Here is a 22,067-nt window from a genome sequence, read left to right as displayed (position 1 = left end):
TTTGCTGGTTAGTAGGTGGATTCTGGATTTCTAAGCCATGAGGCTAACTGATGGAAGGCAGTGTCTTCAATTTTTTTTTTTTTTTTTAAGATTCATTTATTTATTTATACAAGCACTGGGTACAGTCAGAAGCGCGGGAGGGTGAGAGAATTCACCAGAGCCAGAGCGGGGAGCAGAGCAGGCAGAAGGACCGAAGTACACTGCTGAGGGGAGCAGCGGACGGCAGGAGAGGTTTGCGTGCCATGTGGGACCCTCGCCGTCGGCCGGGGATCGAACCGGCGCTGCAGAGGTTGCGGGCAGCTTCGCAGCCCAGCGCTCAACCGCTGCGCCATCAGGGGAGGCCCAGTGTCTTCAATTTTCTTTCAGGATTCTGGAGACTGGTACATGAATTGGCTACACATTGGTTCCCCTTCTTCCCCCAATTCAGCATCAAACTAACTGTTAACTGGAGATTTCTTCCAGTGAAATCAGTCCAAGATTTCAATGGTTGGGGGAGTTTTATCTTTTTCTGTATCTTCATAGGTATTCTATTGAAAAGCTGGGAGAAGCTGATAGTGGCTGTTAGCCATGCACTATTTAAAACTAGAAATCCAATGTCTGTTTTGGTTTAGAGTAGAGATTGGCAACCTTTTTTCTTAAAGGGCCAGATAGTAAATATTTTAGATGTTGTGGGCCATGTGATCTGTCTTAATTATGTAACTGTTGTAGCATGAAAGCAGCATACACAATAAACAAGTGAGTTTGGCTGTGTTCCAATAAAACTTTATTTACAAAACCAAAAGGAGCTCAGGTAAAAATTCTAGAGATGGCTGATGGTGAATGTAAATAATGCCACTGAACTATATACTTTAAAATGCTAAGATGATAAATTTTATGTTATCTATGTTTAGCACAGCGAAAAAAAAAAGGCCCCAGAACATAACAGGAGGACCATATTTCACTAACCTTGGGTTGAGAGCAACTAAATCAAGCCCAGAAAGAAAGGGAGGCAAAGAAGGGAGGCAAGGAAGGAGAAGAAAACTGCATGTGGACAGCAGGACAGTGATCTTGTGTTACTTTGGAAGTCAGGGGGACAGACCTTTCAATACCTTATTGGCAGTGGGGTTCTAGAAAGCTGTAATTCATCTTGGTGGCATCATCCCATTGTCTTTAGGGAGATAGATACAGAGTTCATAGATGCCCTTTTTGGCATAAGGATCAGTGCAGAAATTTTCAACTTCGAAGCTTGGGAAACCTCTGCAGCTGTCAGAAGTATTCGTATCAATGCAACTTTAAAAAGGCAGCCAGCCCTTCCATTTTGCTTAAAGTAGTACAGTTGGCGACTGGTGATGCTTCTTGTAGATGATTTGGTCTCTTCCCAAGGCTGGAAAATCCTAGCTTTTTAGTTACTAAGCACAACAGACTCACTAGATCAAAAATGAGCAGCCGCTGGTCTGAGTCAGCTGTTTCTGCACCTTCTTGCCAAAATTCTTGTGCCATCAGGACTCACTTGTTAGCGTGGACCCTTTGCATGTGGAAACAATGCTGCCCTTAGGGCTTTTCTCTCAGTGGTGTGGAGAGGATACTCCTTCCCAGCTCTGGTTTTGGCAGCCCCCAGCTTGACCCCATCCTGGAAAAAGCCTCACATCCCACCTGACTCTCCCATCTGCTCAGGGCATTTAATGATGTTTAATTTAATGTCTTGGAGCTGAATTGGCATGTCGTGTGCCATCTACATTATCCCCCCCAACCTAAAGCTGAAGCGAGGACAAAGCCAAGATGTCTCCATTGCAGCTGATACTAACCTTGAGTTTAGAGCAATTAAATCATCAAGCACAGAAGGGAAGGGGGGGGGAGAAGGGCAGGAGGGAAGGATGCCACCAGTCCCCTGAACTTCAGGCCTGTGTCTGGGAGCAGCCTTGGGCCGTGGAGGGTGCTTTGGTGTTCCTGGTCTCTCTGTTGGGTCTGTTATCCAGGCCGAAGGAGGGTGTCATCATCCCGTGGGAGTAAGTACTCATCTCTCTAGGGTAAGGAATGGACACAGTGCAGGTTTTCTAATATCCAGCAGACCGGGTGAAAGAGGAGTCAGTGGTTTTTGCAGGCCTTTTATTGGGGTTCAGCAGGCATATGGCAGGCAGGGGTGCTGGGGGGCCGGGAGGCTGGCAGGCCTCCCAGCCCCCAGCAGGTCTTCACTCTGGGCTCTTCAGCCTTCTCTCAGCTTCTGCTTCTCTTGCTTCTGTCTCGGCTTCTGCTGCTTCTTTCTCGGCTTCTCTTTCGGCTTCTGCTGGCGTCCCCGTGACTCTGCCCTTAAAAGCAAAGTCTTAGCCCAGGTGAATCCCATCTACCTCTGCCCACACCCTACTCCAGGTTCCCGCCATCAGGCATGCATTCAGGACCGCAACGATCCATCATCTATCCTGATGGTGGGAGGGCAGAAAAGCCTGACATTTTTCCTTACCCTGTAATCCCCCATCCCAATCTCTATGAATCCGACCACCAGGGAAGGGTCTGAGTGCAGGCAGCCTCTTAGCTTCCAGCTTGCTCTTTGGGGTCCTGGCTGCTGTTTTTAGAAGGGACAACATTCTTGGTTTCACAAGGGGCCGAGAGCCTCTCAGAGAAGCCAGCATTTGGGGGTTCTCTTTTCCCTGCACTGGGGTATTTTGAAGGAATGGATGAAGGAAAAGGGTAGGGTTATTAAGATTTATCCTGCTTTGAGCTGTGAGCACACAATTCAGCTGCCTGGTACACACCCACTGCTTAGCGTGCTTGGTTATCCAAGTGTGTGCTGCGAGGGTTGGGGACTCATGGGTGAGTCACTGAGTGGTGCTGTTTGAATGGCAGAGAACTCTCCCCCCACCCCACCCTGGGTGGGAAAAGTGCAGCACAGAGAGTTGGCGCACATCTTCTGCCTCGGCAAGCTTAAGGTGTTCCCCCGGCCCCCACTAAAACCCTTAAATCTGCTCATTTTCCTGTGCACATGGAGAGGAGTGCATCTGTGTTGGAAGTAGGATTATTTGGTCATGAGTATCTGCTGACTCAGTCTGGGCAGGCTTTTGAAGATGAGATGAAATTTCATCTGTGCTGCAGAGAACATGGGGTGCCTTGCTGGATGGAGAGAGGACTGCAGGCGAGGGTGTGAGCTGAGGTAGGTGAGGGAAGCATGCCGATGCGTGAGGGGAATTAGAAGGGCCTGACACGGGATCTTGGCATTGCAAAATTGATGCCCTTTCACCTTTGGGCTACATCATATTACAGGAGTTCAGTAGCCCCGTGGCCCCACTGTCTTTCTAGTTCCCTTTTATTACACTCTCAAATTTTTAGACGGCATGACTTTTCGTAGGGAGACTCACATCTCTTGAACTGGCCTGGATTTACATGATGCCTCAGGTTAAACCTGTTGTGTCTTAATGTCCTGGGATGATTGGGATGATTTTACCCCCCTCAGTAACCTCTTTCCCAGTGCTCAACAGATCAGCTGCTCTGCAACTTAAAAAGCAGCAGACATTTGACACCTCACCTCGGAAGTGGCAGCTATCTCACTTAGCTTGGGCCCATTACTGAAGGAGGTCTTTGGGACGTAGCCTTAGACCTGAGCAGCTTTATGAAGACTATTCTGAGCAAGGGAGAGAAAGCCCTACTGATGAATGCTACAGATTTTAAAAGGGAAGGAGACCAGGAACCTGGAATATCCATAGTTAAGTGCGCAGCAGTTCAAGGAGACCAGTTTCCTGTCTTATGTGGAATGTTGCTGAAGTGCCTGCTTTCCAAGGAGCCCTCGAGCTGTCAGATTGTGGCCCAGCATCCGCATCCATGCTTCCCCAGTGCTCAGAGAGGGAAGGAGCTCTCGGTCGCTCACCTACCTCCTCCTCTCCTTCCATATACAGTGGAAGTTTCTTTCTTCCCTGTGCAGCCATATTCAGTTTTGTACTCTTCTAGGAGCTTTGGACCATATTTTCTGATTCAGTATTTTAATCTCAAATACTCTGCCGGAAGTCTCTCTGAAGGTTTTGATTTCTTCTCTTCCTGTTCCACTTTAATGGCATATTTGGGTGAATGTCATATCTGGGTTAAAGGAATGCTGGAGATTCAGATCACTTTTCCCATCTGGGGAAACATGGAAGGCATGCATTTCTCAGCATAGGAATGGGGATTGATCATTTTATATTTTATATTTTATCAGCCCACCCAGTCCTTAAGGTACAGAATCTACTATACTATAGTTGGAGAAAAGAAATTCCAGGGGGATAAAGTGGTACAGCATTTTAAGGTTTGGGTAAAGTATGTAGGACCTGTGTAGAAGGGAGTGAAGAAATACTACAGTTTCATTTCCATTATGAATGTGATCCATGTTGAAAGTAAAGAAAATGCCAATATTACAAAAAGTAATGAAGAAAATCATAGTGCTTCTGCCAATATGTATGTATAAGATTTTCCCAGTCTTCTGTGTATGTATACCCATTATGTAACAACAAAATTGGGATGATTCTACATATGCTACTTTCTAATACATACACAACTCTAAGTATTTTTTAATCTTCTCATCACTGCTTAGTAGTCCATTATTTGGAAAGTCTAAGATGATGTATTTAACAAATACCCAGTTATTTAACATTTACTTAGATATGTGTTGAAGGAATCTCAAATCATGTAGCAGAAGTAGGTGGCTTAGGTTGTAGTTGTGATTCTACTTAGAAGCCTCTGAGCAAGGCTTGCAGTCTCAGTCAAGGTACATTTCCTTGAGTGGTGTGATAAAATTAGATGAGATGATCCACAGACTAAGTGGTTAGAAAAACCTAGTTTTCCCCTCTGGTCTGTCTCCACTATTCACATAGAACACTTCCCATTTGGCACTTCTGGTCACCAATTTGTGGGGTTTTCCCACATCAAGCAATTCTGTGACACAGCTGGGTGTCCTGAAATTCACCTCAAATTCTGACATTGTCTACCTGGAGATAGATAGTGTCAGATCACCCAGGTTAGGACCTCAGTCCCACAAGACCGCTCCCTCCCACATTTCAGATGCCAGTCACAAGGTCCTCATGTTGCCCACAATTCCTGTCTGACTTGGTTACAAGTAGGGCTTCAGGTGCAGAAGCTTCTGTCCCCATGGAGTGGTGGTACATCACTCTCCTGTACGCACATCTGTTCACCTATCTGGGAGATCTTTGAACTCCTTGCTTTTGAAATTTTAGGGAACTTCTCTTCTAGGCATCAAATATTAACTCCATTTCCAGCCCCTCTCCCCTTTCTGGAGAATTGGAAGTGGGCTGAAAACTCCAACCTTCTAACCATGGCTGACTCTTCCTACTAACCAGCACCCACCCAGGAGCCACCCAGAAGTCTACCTGGAGCTGCATCACTAGAACAAAAGATTCTCCTGATGCTCTCATCACTTAGGAAATTACAAGGGTTTTAGGAGCTCCGTGACACAAGAGCTGGGAGCAGAAACCAACGTGTATATATTTTCTATTATCTCACACTAAGTAATCAGTAAATGTTAATAATAATGTGACATGATGCTTGTCTGGATGTTTTACCAGCTGAGTACCTACTTCGCTGGTAGGATTGGGTCCCTGGGAATGAAAATTGCTCTCACTCAGATAAGTAGTTAGAGGATGAAAGTTGCTTTCAAATAAGTGGCTGCTTTTACTAGTTGAGCACCTTCCAGATGGGGACCTTGGCCAGCATCCTAAACTTCACAAGAAAAATGAGTTTTGGAGCTTCTGCAGTTGTATGGCCCCATCTGGTGAAGAACAAGTAAGTGGGAAACCAGTTGCAACCAGGGAATTCATTATATTTGTGCCCACAGGCAAAGCCAGCCAAGCCTTCCTGTTGTACTAGTTTGCTTTTCTTTACTTTTCCCTTTTTTTGCTTTAAATAAATGCTGTTTCCTATATATTTATTTTTAGTGAGGCAACACTGCTTTACAATGTTTATGATTTAGAGATACAGTATCACACTCCTCATGTGTAAGCATGCCACACCTGCCACCAAGCTACCCATAATCCCTCATCGTAGTCCATTGTGCTCCTTCCCCACTTTACTCTCTCCTTTCCCTCTCTCCCTCTGGTAGCCCCAGTTCTATAGTCAGATGTCTAGGGTTTGCTATTGGTTTGGTTTTATCTGACCCTATGAGTGTTTCTCTATATTCCACATTTATGTGATACCATCCAGTGTTTGGTTTTTTTCTCATTTTGACTTATTTCACTTAACATAATTCTCTCCAGTTCCATCAATGTTGTTGCAAATGGCAAGAATTTACATTTTTGATTGTTGAGTAGTATTCCTTTGTGTATATATACCACATCTTCCTAATCCACTCACCTGTCTTTGGGCACTTAGGTTGTTTCCTTAACTTGGTTATTGTAAATCATGCTGCAAGGAAGATAGAAATGCATCCTTTAAAATAAGTAGTGTTTTTGTATTCTTCAGGTAGGAACCTAGGAGTGGAATTGCTGGATCATATGGTAGCTCTACTTTTAGTATTTTGAGAAACCTTCATAGTGCTTTCCATAGGGACAAAATAAGTTTGCTTTTCTTGTTTATTTTCCACCTTTCATTCTGAAAAATTTCAAACATATAAAAAAGCGAGCATGGGAGTAATTTGAACCCAAGCATGACCTACACCTAGATTCAGCTGTTGTCATGATTTCTACTATGTGAGTTCTGAAATGTAAGGTCCTAATTGCATTCCCTGCCACGTGACAGCCTTTGCTGTGGGAGTTCACACAATGAGCAAAATCTGCACACTCTCAAGGCTGATAGATGGTCAGAGTGGAAGGACCCTGGGCTCTGAGATGATGGAAACAGATATGTTGTTTTTCACATACAAATTACAGACTATAAATCTCAATGTGGCTGCTGGCTGAAGGGAAAAGAGTAGATGGAGACATCCATAAACAAAGAATAGATAACGTGTGATGAATTCATAAAATTGAATAATATGTAGCCATGAAAAAGATAAAATAGAGTTACATGAATAAGTACAAGGCATCTTGACTAAAAATGTAAGTCATTATATACATATAATGTTTATCATTTATAACGGGAATAACATGTAAACACTGTATTTTTGTGGATGAATACAAATGTAATAAATATATAAAAAACAAAAAAAAGAAGGAAGCCCACTACTTCAGAAAAAAATTTCCCTCTGGTTAGGGAATGGAAGAGATGAATGGTATTCAGGAAGGGTACACAGAGCTTCAACTGAATTAGTGATGTTCAAATTTATTAAAGCTGGATGGTGGACATAGAGGCTCTTATATTTCTACTTTTCTATATGTTGGAAAATTTTGGTGTAATAAAAAATAAATCAAAAATATTGTTTAAGAGGCTTAGAATCTTGGATCACTCATTTTTTGGTTATAGGAATTATGACTGGGGAGTTCAGTGTTTTGATTCTCATATATTTTTGAATTCTATTTATCATATACTTATATACCAAAAAAGTCAATTTATTATATGAGATTTTCCTCCCATTTTTTAAATATTAGTAAAGTACATCCTCCTTAAAATAAAACATGTTAATGATTTCAGTGATGTTAAGTACATTTACATTGTTCTGCAAATGTCACCACCATCATCTCTAGACTCTACATCTTGCAACTCTCAAATGTTGTACCAATTCGGCAGTAACTCCCATTCCCCCCTGGCCCCAGCCCCTGGGAACCATCATTCTACATGCTATCTCTATTTTTGACTGCTCTGATGGATACCTCATATATGCGCAATCATGCAGTATCTGTCTTTTTGTGACTGGCTTATTTCGCTTAGTATGCTGTCCTTCAGGTTTATCCACATTGTGGCATAGGTCAGAATTTTCTTTTTAAGGCTGAATGATATTGTATATTATTGTATATTGTATACCTTTATTTATTTTTTTTGTAAGTGTAAAATTTATTTATTTATTTATTTTTAAAAAAATAATAAATTTTATTTTTATATTCCCCATACAATTGCAGCCCCCCCATTCTGACCCCAATCCCTCCCCTCCCGCCCCCCCTAAAAGTGTCTCTGGTTCGTAGTTTTTTGTTGATTTTGATTTTCACTTTCTTATAGTTATTCATTTTCCTGGTCCCTTATTTAAGTTTTCTAGATTCCTGCTATGAGTGAGACCATCCGGTATTTTTCTTTTTCTTTCTGGCTTATTTCGCTGAGCATGATCCCTTCCAGCTCCATCCATGTTGCTGCAAATTGCATGTGTTTATCTTTTTTGAATGTTGAGTCATATTCCATGGTGTATATGCACCACATCTTCTTGATCCAGTCATCTATTTTTGGGCATTTGGGTTGTTTCCAAAGCTTAGCTATTGTAAACAGTGCTGCTATAAACATAGGGGTGCAGGTGTTCTTTGGAATTGATGTTTCTGTGTCCTTTGGGTAAATACCTAGGAGTGGAATTGCTGGATCATATGGAAGCTCTATGTTTAGTAGGTCCAGAAATCTCCACACAGCTCTCCATAGTGGTTGGACCAGTTTGCACTCCCACCAGCAGTGCAGGAGAGTTCCTTTTTCTCCACACCCTCGCCAACATTTGTTGTTGCTAGTTTTTTTAATATGTGCCATTCTCACTGGTGTAAGATGGTATCTCATGGTAGTTTTGATTTGCATTTCCCTGATGACAAGTGATGTTGAACATTTTTTCATATACCTTTATATATTGTTTATATATGCCACATTTTATTTCTCCATTCATCTGTTGACAGACACTTGGTTTGCTTCCATATTTTAGCTGTTGTGAATAATGCTACTATGAAGATGGGTATATAAATATTTTTTAGACACTTTGCTTTTAATTCATTTGGGTATATACCCAGAAGTGGAATTGCTGGATCATATGGTAACTCTATTTTTAAAGATTTATTTTATTTATTTATGCACACAAGAGCTGAGGTATGAGGTGTGGGGGCTGGTGGTTGGAGGTTTCACCAGAGACAGAGTGAGGAGCAGAACAGGTGGATCTACTGAAATACACTGTTGAGGGGAGCAGTGGGCGAGGCAGGAGAGGTCTGCTGCACCATGTGCTTCAGCTGTCTGGGGATCGAACTTGTGTTGTAGTGGCTGCCAATAGCTTCATAGTACTGACACTTAACCCCTTGAACTTCCAGGGAGGCCCCTATTTTTAATTTTTTGGGGAACCACTGTACCATAAGAGTTTCAGTTTCTGCATATCTTTGCCAACATTTTTTCTTAAAGATTTATTTATACAAGAACCGGGGTACAGGCCAGATGCACGAGAGGGTGAGAGGATTCACCAGAGACAGAGTGGGGAACAGAACAGGCAGACTGATGAAATACACTGTTGAGGGGAGCAGCGAGCAAGACAGGTGAGGTCTGCCACGCCATGTGGGACCCTTGCCGGCCGGCTGGGATTAAACCGGCGCTGCAGAGGCTGTGGACAGCTTCACAGCACTGTGCTCAACCTCCTGCGCCACCAGGGGAGGCCCATCCAACATTTTTTTTTTTATAATAGCCTTCCTAATGTTGTAAGTGGTATCTTATTGTGATTTTGATTTATGTTTCATTTTATAATTTCCCTTGTGATTTTTTCCTCCAGTTTTGTTTAAAAGTGTGCTGTTTAATTTTCACAAATTTGTGTATTTTTTAGTTTTACTTCTCATATCGATTTCTAACTTCATCCTGCCTGTTATAGTCAGAGAAGATACTTTGTATGTTATTTATTGCTTTAAATCTCTGGAGACTTAATTTGTGGCCTGACATATGGTCTCTTCTGGAGAATGTCCCATGTGCACTTAAGAAGATTGTGAAGACTGTTGTTGGATAGGGTATTGTTCTCTTTATGTCTGTTAAATCTAGTTGGTTTATTATATGTGCAAGTTCTCTCTTTCATTGCTTATCCTCTGCTTGCCAATTCTATCCATTATTGATAATGGGGTACTGAAGTCTCCAACTCTTATTGTAGAACTATTTTTCTCTTCAATTCTGCCAGTTTGTGCTTCATGTATTTTAATAGCCTGTTTTTAAATGTTTATAATTATCTCTTTATTGTATGGAAACTTTTGTAGTATATAATACCCTTCATTGCCTCTTGTAACCTTCTTTGATTTAAATTCTGTTTTGTCTGATGTTATGTATAGCCTTTCTTCCACTTGCAACTTATTTGTGTCTTTGGATCTAAAGTTGAGTCTCTGCCAACTTTTTTGATTGGAGAGTTTAATCCGTTTACATTTTAAGTCGTTATTGATAAGGAAAGACTTTGGTCATTTTGTTATTTGTCTTCTATATGCCTTCCAACTTGTTTTGACCCTCATGTCCTGCATAACTGTCTTTTTTTGGGGGTTTAGTTGATTTTTTAGTAATGTACCACTTTATCATTTTGTGTATATTCTATAACTATGGTTGTCTTGGAGATTACATTTAACATTATAAAGTTACAGCATTTTACCTTGAATTTGTACCAGCTTTGTAACAAAAACTATGCTCCTTTACAGCTTCATCCCCACCACTTTCATTATTGATGGTGCAAAATTATGTCTGAATATGATAAGTGTCTCAAAGCATAAACTAAAAATTGTTTTTTATGCATCAAATTATGTAGAAACAAAATGTGGAGTTACTAAGTTACAGTAATATACTAGCGTTTAGACTAGTAATTTTTTTAATAAATGTATTAGACTCTTAAATCATGTAGAAAACACAAGGTGGAGTTAACAAAACTGTTGTTCCAGTAACAGTAGCGTTTGTAATTGCTCATGTATTTACCTTTTTCTGAAATGTGAGTTGAGTTACTGTCCCATGTCCTTTCATTTCAAACTTTAAGACTCTTCTTAGCATTTTCATTTTTGCAGGGCACATCTAGTTGTAACAAACCCCCTCATTTTTGTTTATCTGGAAATATCTTAATTTCTCTTTCATTTTTGAAGGACAGTTGCTGAATATAGAATTCTTGGTTGACAGTTCTTTTTTCTTTTAGCACTTTGAATTATCAGCCCACTGCCTTCTGGCCTCCAAAATCTCTTATGAGAAATCTGCTGATAATCTTATTGAGGAGCCTTTGTTATATGATGATTTGCTTCTCTTGCTGTTTTCAAGATTCTTTGACTTTGCCTTTTGACTGTTTGATTATAATGTCTTGATGTGAATCTCTGAGTCCATTTTACTTGGAGCTTGGTGAGCTTCTCAAACGCATGTATGTCTTTTGTCAGACTTAGGATGTTTCAGACATTACTTTTTCAAATAATTGCTATGCCCTTTCCTTTCCTCCTTCTAGGGCTCCTAAAGTGCTTGTTTGTCCTCTTGCTGATGTGTACATGTTCCTCAGGCTGTTAGGTTCACTTTTGTTCATTTTTTTCTTTCTATTCAGATGTGGTCATTGGGACTTCCTATCTTAAAGTTTGCTGATTCTTTCTGTTGTCTGTTTAAATCTACCTTTGAATTCCTCTAGTAAATATTTTATGTCATTTATACTTTTCAGCTCCAGAATTTCTTTTTGATTTCTCTCTGTATTTTCTCTTTCTTTATTGATATTTCCATTTTCTTCACACATCAGTTTCTTCATGTCTTCCTGTATTTTTTTTTCAGTGCCTTTTAAATCAGTTGTTTTAAAGTCTTTGTGTGTCTGCCATCTGGTTGTTCTTTGGGACAGCTTCTGTTGGTTGTTCTTTATTCCCTTTGAGTGAGCCATACTTTCTTAGGTCTTCGAATGCCTTGTGATTTGTTGTTGGTTCTCTTCAGGCTGCGGATACCTTGCAGTGAAAACTTTTGGTCTTCTCAGGTATATTCTGAGTCTGGCTTCCGTTAGGGAAAAAGAGAAAAATGAATGGGGATAAAATGCATGGTTCCATTAAATCCCCTGGAAGTCAAATCAGCAGGAGGGGACGGACTTTTTAACAAAGTCTGTCTGCCTCTCTCTTCACCTTCTGTGATCAGAAGAAGGAATTGGAACAGAGATCTCCACTTTTGGGAGGGCAAGGTCCTGTTTCTCACTCTGGCTCCCCCAAACTGTGTACAACCTGCTTCGGCATCATGTGTATAGCTTCTTGCCACTAGACTGGGTGTTTGGGGAATAGGTAGCTGCTGCTGAGTTAGAGGCTGAAATTATCCACAATTTACTGTCCATTCCTTCCCCTAGAAGTTGCAAGCCTTCAGTAGACAACATAGTTACAAAACAGTTATATTAGATAGATTCTGCAGGGCCTCCCCAGTGGTGCAGCGGTTGAGCGCAGGGCTGCGAAGCTGCCTGCAGCCTCTGCAGCACATGTTTGATCCCCAGCCGCCAGGCGAGGGTCCCACGTGGCGTGCACACCTCTCCTGTCTCGCCCGCTGCTCCCCTCAGCAGTGTATTTCGTCAGTCTGCCTGTTCTCCACTCTGGCTCTGGTGAATTCTGTCACCCTCCCGCACTTCTGACTGTACCCAGTGCTTGTGTAAATAAATAAAACTTTAGATAGATTCTGCCAGTGCAATTATCTTCTTGGTTGGGGAGACAGAGCCCTGGTGCTTCACATTCTGCTGTTTTCTTGGAATTCTCCTATGTGTGTTAGCACATGCATAGATTACTATCACTAAAATCAGATATAGAACAGTTCCATCATTCCTAAAAGCTCCTCATACAGTCTCTTTAGAGTGATAACCTTCCATATGCCTAAACCCTATCAACCATTGATCATTTCTCCTTCACTACAGTTTTGTTCTTTAGATAATGCCTATAAATGGAACCCTACTGTATAACCTTTTTAGACTTTGTTTGCTCAATATAATGATTTTGAGATTCATCCAAGGTGTTGCATTGATGACTGGTTTTATGTGGTATGTGTGTATCACAGTTTATCCATTCTACCACTGAACAGTGTCATGCTAATTCCAGATTGTGTCCATTGTGAATAGAGTTGCTGTGAATGTCTAGGTAATGGTTTATTTATTTATTTATTTATTTTAAGATTTATTTATTCATTTATATAAGCACTGGATACAGTCAGAAGCGCGGGAGGGTGAGAGAATTCACCAGAGCCAGAGTGGGGAAGGCAGACTGGTGAAATACACTGCTGAGGGGAGCAGCGGTCGGCAGGAGAGGTCTGCGCACCATGTGGGACCCTCGCTGGTGGCCGGGGATCGAACCGGTGCTGCAGAGGCTACAGGCAGCCTCGCAGACCAGTGCTCAACTGCTGCGCCACCAGGGGAGGCCCTAGGTTATGGTTTTAGTATAAATGTAAGTATTCATCTCAGTAGGAGTAGTATTGCAGAGTTATATGATAAGATCATTTAAAAATTTTAAACATTTTAAAAACTTTATTAGAAACTGCTAAACTCTTCCTAATTTCATATTTCCACCAACAATGTATTACGGGTTTCTAATTTCTCCACAGCATTTTCTATTGTTAATATTTTTATTTTAATAATTCTAATAAATGAGGAGTTGTATTTTACTAAGTGCTTTTAGTTCGCATTTCCTTAATGATATGAAACATCCTTTTATGTGCTTATTTGCTGTCCACGACTTACCTTCTTTTGGTGAGGTATCTGTTCTAACCTATTTTTTAATTGGGTTGTTTTCTTATTGTTGAGTGTGAATATTCTTTATATATTCTGGATTAAGTTTTTCATTGAATTTGTTGTTTGAAAGTATTTTACCCCATTCTATAGCTTGTCTTTTAATTTTCCTCAAAATATATTCACAGTTCAAAAATTTTAAATTTAGGTTCAGTTTATCATTTTTTTCTTTTATGTATTTTGTTTTTGGTGTCATGTTTAAGAAGAATTTGCTTAACTAAAGAGGATGAAATGTTTTTCAAAAAGTTTTATAGTTTTATATTTTCTGTTTAAATTTATGGTTTATGGTTTAACTTTTATATAAGGTATAATGCTTAGGACAAGTGGACTTCCAATTGATCTAATACCCTTTATTGAAAAGGCAATGCCTTCAATGAATTGCTTTTGTGCTTGTGAAAAACCAAATAACTATATCAATGTAGGTCAATTTCCGGACTATTCTTTTTCATTGATTTGCATGCTCTTCTTGACCAATATTGCATTGCTTTTGATTGGTCTAACTTTATAGTAACCCTTAAAGACAGGTAGTATGTTTTCTTCCTTTTCGAAATTATTTCAGGTATTCTACTTTCTTCGCCCTTCTATATAGATTTTGGAGTCAGTTTAACTATATTTACAAAGTGTCCTGCTGGGGGTTTCATCAGCATTGCATGAGTCTAAAGATTATTTTGATGAGAATTGACATCTTTCCTATGTTGAGCCTTTCGATCCTTGAACAGAGGATGTCATTATATTTATGGAGGTCTTGGTTTAATTTCTATTACCAGCAGTTTGCAAGCCTCGGCATATGTATTCTTTATATATGTTATGTGATTTATACCTGAGTATTTCAATTTGGGGGTGAGATATTATAATAGTGTTTTAAAAATTTTGGTTTTCAATTTTATGTGATTGCTATATAGAAATGTTACTGACACTTGCTGTAAAAATGTAATGAGAGAGTTCAATAAAGCAGTTCATTAGATACTTGTTAAGAATATGTTCACTGTACATGCTCAGGACATCATCGTGGCATTGGTAATCAGTACCAGCAACAAGAAGCAGACTAGGGGATATGAAAAGCAGTCTTGGGACTCCTGTGTTGTTCCCTTGGGGCTCCTTGTAGCCTCTCTTAATCTGTGGTACACTATGGTGTATTGAAAATCTATGGTATTGTGAACTCCAAGAGAAGAGCTAAAGTTCTAGGGGGTTTTCAAGGTGTACACTGCTTTCCCAGTCAGGGAATAGGAGAAGCTATGGTATTGCAGAGCTGCTGTGTGAATGTGTGTAAGGGAAGCAGCAAGAGAAAAAGATCTAGAGCAAATGAGGTCAAGGGAGTGACTTGGGGTCTAAGAGGCAGGTTGACTCAGCAGTGGTTTTACCTGACGTAGCAAATCTGCTTTTCTTCAGGAGGAACAGACTTTCATTTTTTGCTTCCCCATAGTAGCAAAGGACTCTTCCCTTGAATAGTGGTGGAAATTGTTTAAGAGCCCTCACAAAGAGAATTTGACTTATAAAGGGCTTCTAGTATGCAGTCTAACTGATAATAGGAAATAGTACCACTACCCAACGCTGGAGATCAGTGGTTTTGTCCTTATCTTTTTTGTTTTGTATTTACATCATGGAGCTCAATAGGTAAAATAGATCAAAGAAAGCTGGAGCTGCCAACTCTGGCCAACCCACTTCTGCAGCAGCCCCTCGAAGGCATTCCTAAGAAAGTTGGGGGGCACAGTTTGTAAAACCTTGTAGATGGTTCCCTGGGTTATACTAACCTTTTTATGCCCAGGTCTCTATTTGAGGAAAGGGATTGGCCATGGTTGTGTAAATGGCAGCAAATAGGTCTTTACTGTAATAACAGAGCACTTGGTCCCTGAAGGTCCCTTCTCTAATTCCGCCTGAGCTGCAGCAGTTGAAGCCCTTGATTGGGACTGACTGACTGTTTAGGGAGCACACAGCTCATTATGTAATGAAGTGTTGTAACCAGAGTGCTCAGGAAGTGTTTGGGGGATTTGGAGGCAGTGGCGGTGCTCTTCAGAACATTTCAGTTAATACAAAACATGCTGCTTTCAATTTATTTTGTTTATGTGCCAATGCCAGTGCCATTTTGCACAGAGAGCAGCCTGTTTACATGCTCTCCCATATGGCATGGCATAACCTGACCCATTTTTGTATTTCACTGCATCAGAATCCGATCGTGACCTGGTCTTTATTTTTTCCTCTCTAGGCTACAGATGCACATGTTGAATGGAGCTCTTCTGGCCCTGCTGTTTCCTGTGGTAAATACCCGGCTGGTAAGTAGATTCTTTCAGGAACATGCCAGCAGCATATGAAACAGTGTTGGCTCACACCTTCATTATTCAGTGATTCTCCTTGTCCTCAGCTCATGTGCCCGTGTGAGTTTTAAAATACCTTTTTTCAATGTTGAGGCTTGACACAGTCCTGTTTCAATGCAGGGGAGACTGATGGGAGTGGGAGTAATTTTTGGAATTCGGGGTTTTATCTTAGAACCAGGACAAATCAAAATACTTGCAGAAATCCCTGGAGAAATTTGGTGGAGAAAATGGGGGGTGAGAGGGAGAGGAGACCCCCATCATTAGACAGTGCTCAATGGCTTTCTGCTTCACCAAGGGGCTGCCTGGGCAAAATGAGATTCCTTCCCAATTCACCCAAAACCAAGTGGCAGCCTGGGCCACACCCTCCACCATAAGTGCAGGTCAAGTCAGTTGGGTGATAAACCAGCCTAGAAGGAAACAGCGACAAGGCTGAGATGGCAGGGCCTCGTATTCCGACCCCCATATGTGGGACTGTGGGGGGATTAGCAGGCCAGGTAGGAAAGTTTAGGGCAAGAAACCACTTGTGCACTCCTTCCTACTTCTTTCAGTTTTCATGACTGAAATTTGCTTCATATATTAATATCAGAGTTTAAATCTCTAAATGATAATCCTTTCTCTTTGGATAGCATTTCATAGTGTTTCAAGGTCTTTTCACTTAAGTTGTGTGAGATAGGTAGGGCAATTATTATGACCTCTTGCTACAGAGGAAGACAGGGAGTTCAGGGAGTCACGTAAATTCTAAGTGGCAGAGTTAGAACAGAGCCCTAGGCTCTTGATTGTACAATCACAGCTACAGTTTGCTCTCAGGATTTAGTTACTCCATTCCCACAAAATACTCATGTAAATCCTTATGATTGTTACATTTAAAAAAAAAAAAAAGATTTATTTATTTATTTATTTATTTATTTATATAAGCGCTGGGTACAGTCAGAAGCACGGGAGGGTGAGAGAATTCACCACAGCCAGAGTGGGGAACAGAACAGGCAGACTGACAAAGTACACTGCTGAGGGGAGCAGCAGGCAAGGCAGGAGAGGTCTGCGTGCCATGATTGTTACACTTTTATAGGTGCAGATTATATATATATATATATATATATATATATATATATATCAGTAGAAATGAAAAGAAAAATATTAATAATCTAAGGCATGAACCCTCATGTGATGAACCCTCATGTGATGAACCCTCATTGTGCTCTCGGCTCACCTAGGGGTACCACACACACACAGACCGCCCCCCCCCAAATTCATGAATAAAAACCACTCTTTGTCCTGGTCCTACCCTTAGAGAATGTGAGTTCTTGATCTGTGATGCAGATTTGGCACAGTGTATTAAAAAGTACCTTCCAAGGCAGAGCTGCAGTTGAGAACCACTGATTTTGTGCAGCATTTCTGACAATTAAAGTGCAGCAATCACTGGAAGGAATGGTTAAAAAACCAGGCTTGACAGACTCCATCCTTAGAAGGTCTGACTGAAAGGGTCTGGTGTAATGCCAGGAAATGAACATTTTTAACAAGTGTCCAAGTGATGCCAATTGCAGGGGTCCTCAGATCGCTCTTGAATCAGGGTCCTATGAGCTCATGATTCAATGTCACTCTCAGTGTGGGGAACTCATAGTGTGGTCTGAGGACCAGCATCACATCGATGCTGCTTGTTAGAAATGAGAATCTTGGGTTCCACCTAACACCTGCTGCATCACACCTGCATTTTAACAGAATTCTCAGGTGGCTTGTTTGGCCTTGCTCTCTTTTTCCAAAGAGCCCAATGCACCTTAAGAGAGACCATCCAAAGTCCTCACGAGGAGAGCACCGGGGTGGGGTGGGCAGACAGCATTTTCTCTGTCACGAGGGGTACTTCAAGTGCAGTGATCCCCTGTGAGCTGGGGTCAGCAGGCACAGGCTGCTCACATAGTATCTTGCTCTCCCTTCTACGTCTCCACAATATAACCTGCATGAGCTTCATGTGGTGAACAAGAGAATTAGAACTCCTGCTTTCGTCTCAGAGCTGTAGGGGATGGTCCCCAAGAATGGTGCAAATTAAACAAACTGAAAACACTCCTTTCTGGCTCAGGGATGTGTGAACAGGGACAGAAGGAACCCAACCTGAGGACAGAGCCTGCTAAGGCAGAGAAGTGGATCCGATGCTATCTTTTTCCACCTGTCAGGTTATTGTGTCATTGTTTTCTCAGGGTATTATAGGTCAGGCAGAGCAGGAGCAGCTTTCTCCATTTTCTGTAGCCCTCTCAGATTTCCAGAGGCATATCAGAAAATTTCTCCTTGGACTCATAGAGTAATCCTGAATTTGAGGCATCCAGCCCACAACTCTGGCCAGTCTCTGCATCAGTTGAGGTGGAAGTGGTTCCCCTAAACAGCTCACCTTCAGCTCTCTTCCTAGTGGGACTGTCCCCTCAAGGGGAGCCAAACAAATCTCCCCTTTGTAGAATCACTGGGTATACACAGCCATTATAAGTCGCATTGCGAAGCTTGAAAACAAAGACCCCATGGCTCATTCACATACCTGGAGTTGGTTAGCAGGTGGGTGGTGAAGTTTTCATTTAATCCATGTTTGTGTTCTGTCTTCACTGGGCCCGCTGATGTGCTGTAACTCCTAACATCCACCGTGGCAGAGATAGTAGCTGCCACTTCGGGGTGCTTGCTGTGTGCCAGGTACTATTCGAAGTGTGTGCCATGGACCAATTTCATTAATCCTCATAATAAACATAGATACAGTTATCCCCAAGGTCAGGGTACCACCAGCATTGGTTTTCTCTACTGCCTTTCTTGGCTTGCAGGTGGCTGCCAGCCCCTTGGAACAGGATCTTTTCTCTGTGCGCACATATCCCTGGTGTGTCTGTGTTTGTCTAAATCTCCTCTTTCTCATAAGGACTACAGTTAGATTGGATTAGAGTGCACCCCAATGGGCTCATTTATGCTTAATCGCCTTGTTAAATGTCCTTTTCAAATATAGTAACTTTTTTGGCTTGTTTTTAATTATTTAATTTTTAAAATTCTTTTTATCTTTTTTTACATCACTGTTCATTTTTAAACAATATTTGCTTCCCCTACCCCCTCAGGTGTTGTCCCCACAGAGTTTCCTTCCCCAGTGCACCTGGGCACCATCACCTCAGTCCCCTGTGCTCCTTCCTGCCTCCCTCTGATCCCTCTCCCTCCTCCTCCCCTGCAGTAGGTCTCTGATTCATAATTGTCCATTTTTGCTTTGCTGTGTTTTGTACTGTTTTTATTTTATTTTTTACACTGATGTCTTATTTGGTTCTCCTATATTCCTGCTCAAATATAGTCACTTTCTGAAGTGCTAGGGGTCAGGGCTGCACCACAGGTGGTTTTCGAGGGACCCAGTTCTGCCCACAATAGTTTACTACTCTATACAGAAAACCCTTTCTCTCCTGCTCCCACCTCTCCCTCTCCCTCTCCCCCTCCTTTTCCTTCCCCTCTTCGCTTCCTGTTCCCCTTCCCTCCCTCAGTCCTTCTTCCTTCCTTTCTCTCTCCACTTTTTCCCCCCTCTCTTGGCAGATTTGTCGTTATAGTTCTTATACAACCCAATACTTTACAAATAAATGCCAAACTATAGCCAGTCAGCTTGTCAAGAATGTTTAAATACCTTTCCTTACAGATGAAATTACTTGGACAAGCTCTTTCTTAACTGGTTAGTCAAATCATTCTGGTGAATAATCTTGGTGCTCTTTTTTGAAAATGAAACCAAGAAAAGCTCATGGTGTGAGCAAGCTCCATTTGCATGTGGCTTGGCCACTGACTTTGATCTGGTTGTTAGAATGGTTGGGATACTTCTTGAACTCCTGACTTTCAGTACCTTTGATTTGCAACCTCTTGTTTGAGTTCAGATGACCTTAAAATGAGACCCAGGAAGGTAGGCAACCCTTAAGCTTGATGATCCAATTAGGCAGGAAGCCAGCTTTTTACTTCTCTTTTGTCCTTCCTTCCTTTCTTGGCCCTTTATCTTTCTAATCCCTATTTTTTTTTCCCTCATTAGCAGTAACAAGGAAGCAAGGAAGATAAAATGAAATAATTAGTGTGTGTTCCAGTAACACAGACATATGTACACTCACATACATAAAGACGGAGGGAGTTGGAGGAAGTTGCCACCTTCAGCTAAAGGATGTGGGGTCACCAGTGAATTTTCGTGTTCTGTCCTGAGACTCATTGGCATGGGATTCAAAGACCAGCTAGAGAATGCCCAGGTCTAGTTTTCCCTGGTTCTCCATCTTAGAAGCTGGCACCTCAAAGAAGGAACGTGTATTCCAATGGTCCCTATTACAAGTAAGTGCTTGTTGCTGCCTGGGTTCCAGAGAAGGTTTCTTTCTGACTTCAGATAAAGGGGCTTAAAGGTGATTTCTGTTTTGCTTCTTGGAGGAAAACTGCATCATGGACCTATTGATGATTAGATTAGTGGGGAACTGAAAGCTTATCTGATATAATCTTATCTTCCAGAGGAGGGGGGTTTCGGAGGTTACATAATGACTTGCTAAAGAAGCCAAGGTGAGTACCCCTAGAACTCAGGTCTCTTACTTCAGACTTCAGAACTCTTTTTCTTGTTCTGTGACTGAAATTCAGGGCAAGTTGAATGGTACTGAGTCAAGAAGCTGGAGATGCTTCTTTTCTCCTCTTTACCCCTCTATCTAAAAAAGTGGGGTCATACACTTCTTTGAGAAGCGGAAAAGGACAGTATTAGGAGGGACATGGACTGCCACCCCCCACTCCCCAGTCAAGCTATGAAGCCCACCTTGAGATGCCCCTGTTGAAGCTCAGTAGTGTATGGCTTGGATCATCAGATGTGTTGCCTAATTTGTGAGCTCTTTGTTTTAACCATTGACATTTTTGGCTGCTGATGATGTGGGTTCTGATCTTCATCTGTGACCTTGAAAAGACTCTCATCCAAGGTAAACCACCTCTGGAAAGTGGAAGCCAATAGGTGGGAGCTTAGTAAGGTGGCCATGGAAACTGATCGCACATTGGATTTCCAGTTACACCTCTCACCTTGAAAATTTGGAGTTCTGGCCCATGGCATGGAGCCCTGGGCTCAGATTGCCCTCTCACCGCCATGAGAGTTTCTTCTGAATGCACAGTGTCCTGAGCAAGGGAAATTAGAAGCAGAAACTTAAGATACTCTATTATCCCTCTTCCCAGACATTCTCAAGTCTGGCCTGTATTTGTGTTTTTCTGTCTTCTATTAGAATATTAAGAAGAATGATAATGATTCTTTTCATCAAGCTCCTTTATTCTTCAAGCCCAATACCTCATTATCATTATCTCATTATCAAAATTGCCCATTATTTTGTATCCTTGTTGATCCTAGCAGTTGGTTCCTTTTTCCCTCCTTTACCAGCCTCCTCTTTTGCCCGCTTCTTTTTCTTTATTAGAGTATTCCTTTGAATGTTTCTAAGCCTCAGACTAAGTGAAGAGGTTAGTGCAGATTTTTGCATTGCTGGGCATTTACCCATTGACCACAAACTTTAACTCGATGTTTCTGCAATGCAACTTTGTACCTTGCACCCTTGTATGCTTCTTGGAAAAGTTTGTTGTCATCGATGCAAGTAGACTTGAGAATCTTGCTCTTTGCTAACTGGCACTATGAAATGTGCTAATTGACCTAGAAAAGTTATTTCTGTGACTGGCAAATTGAGCTATTTTAAAAAGTTATAGTTTGGATTTTGGACCTGAACTAGGGACAGAATGTCCCTTTGCTTTTCTGGAAGTGCTTAAAATATAGAATGCTGGGTTTCAAAAGAGGCTTTAGCTTTCTGAAGAATTGATTTGGGCAAAATTGTGCCTCAACTTTCTACAAAGGCCAGTGTGTTTCTGATCCAATGGGTGTGAAGTGTGTGTGCACGTGGAGGGTATTGGGAAGAGTTAGGGTCTTGGTTCAAATGAAAGTCTACAAAATTCTCTATCTGAAAATATGTCTTACTTACTGCCTTTCTTTTAAAATTAAGCTTTGAGAATTTTACATCCTCCATAAATCCAGCTCAATCATACCAGCTAATCTAAAGATTTTCATTGAGCACTTTTCTGAGTAAAATATTGTGCTATATTCTGCATGGGATGCAAAAGCAGTCAGTGTGCATTCCTGGCCCTCAAGAAACTTGTTAGAAAGATAAGGTATAAACTCCTGAGAAGTTACGGCAGTATTAGACTCCCAAAAAAGGAAGATCAAGGCAATCAAGAATTAACTGATAAATTGCAGTTGTTTTGAGTTCTAAGAAATGAGAAGAGAATTAATATTTGTATTA

The 22,067-nt window shown here is 41.4% G+C and overlaps 1 protein-coding gene across 8 annotated transcripts in view; it reads left to right on the top strand.

Annotated features, from left to right (window-relative positions):
- TMEM164 (transmembrane protein 164) overlaps positions 1-22,067 on the top strand; it is a 150,606-nt gene that overhangs the window by 73,348 nt on the left and 55,191 nt on the right. For 7 of the 8 annotated variants that reach the window (XM_037512078.2, XM_037512074.2, XM_054695614.1 and 4 more), the window contains one exon: positions 15,693-15,759. In XM_037512078.2, the coding sequence (XP_037367975.1) occupies positions 15,700-15,759 (60 nt within the window). In that variant the 5' untranslated portion in view covers positions 15,693-15,699. Of the gene's footprint in view, positions 1-1,952; positions 1,986-15,692; positions 15,760-22,067 lie in introns of those variants that run through there. The other variant, XM_037512076.2, reaches the window with a different exon arrangement.

Source organism: Talpa occidentalis, unplaced genomic scaffold (genome assembly GCF_014898055.3).
Source record: "Talpa occidentalis isolate TD23 unplaced genomic scaffold, MPIMG_talOcc4v2.1 talOcc4.15, whole genome shotgun sequence".
NCBI lineage: Eukaryota > Metazoa > Chordata > Mammalia > Eulipotyphla > Talpidae > Talpa > Talpa occidentalis.
The sequence above is the reverse complement of the archived record's forward strand: the minus strand, read 5'-3'. Positions and strand labels throughout refer to the sequence as shown.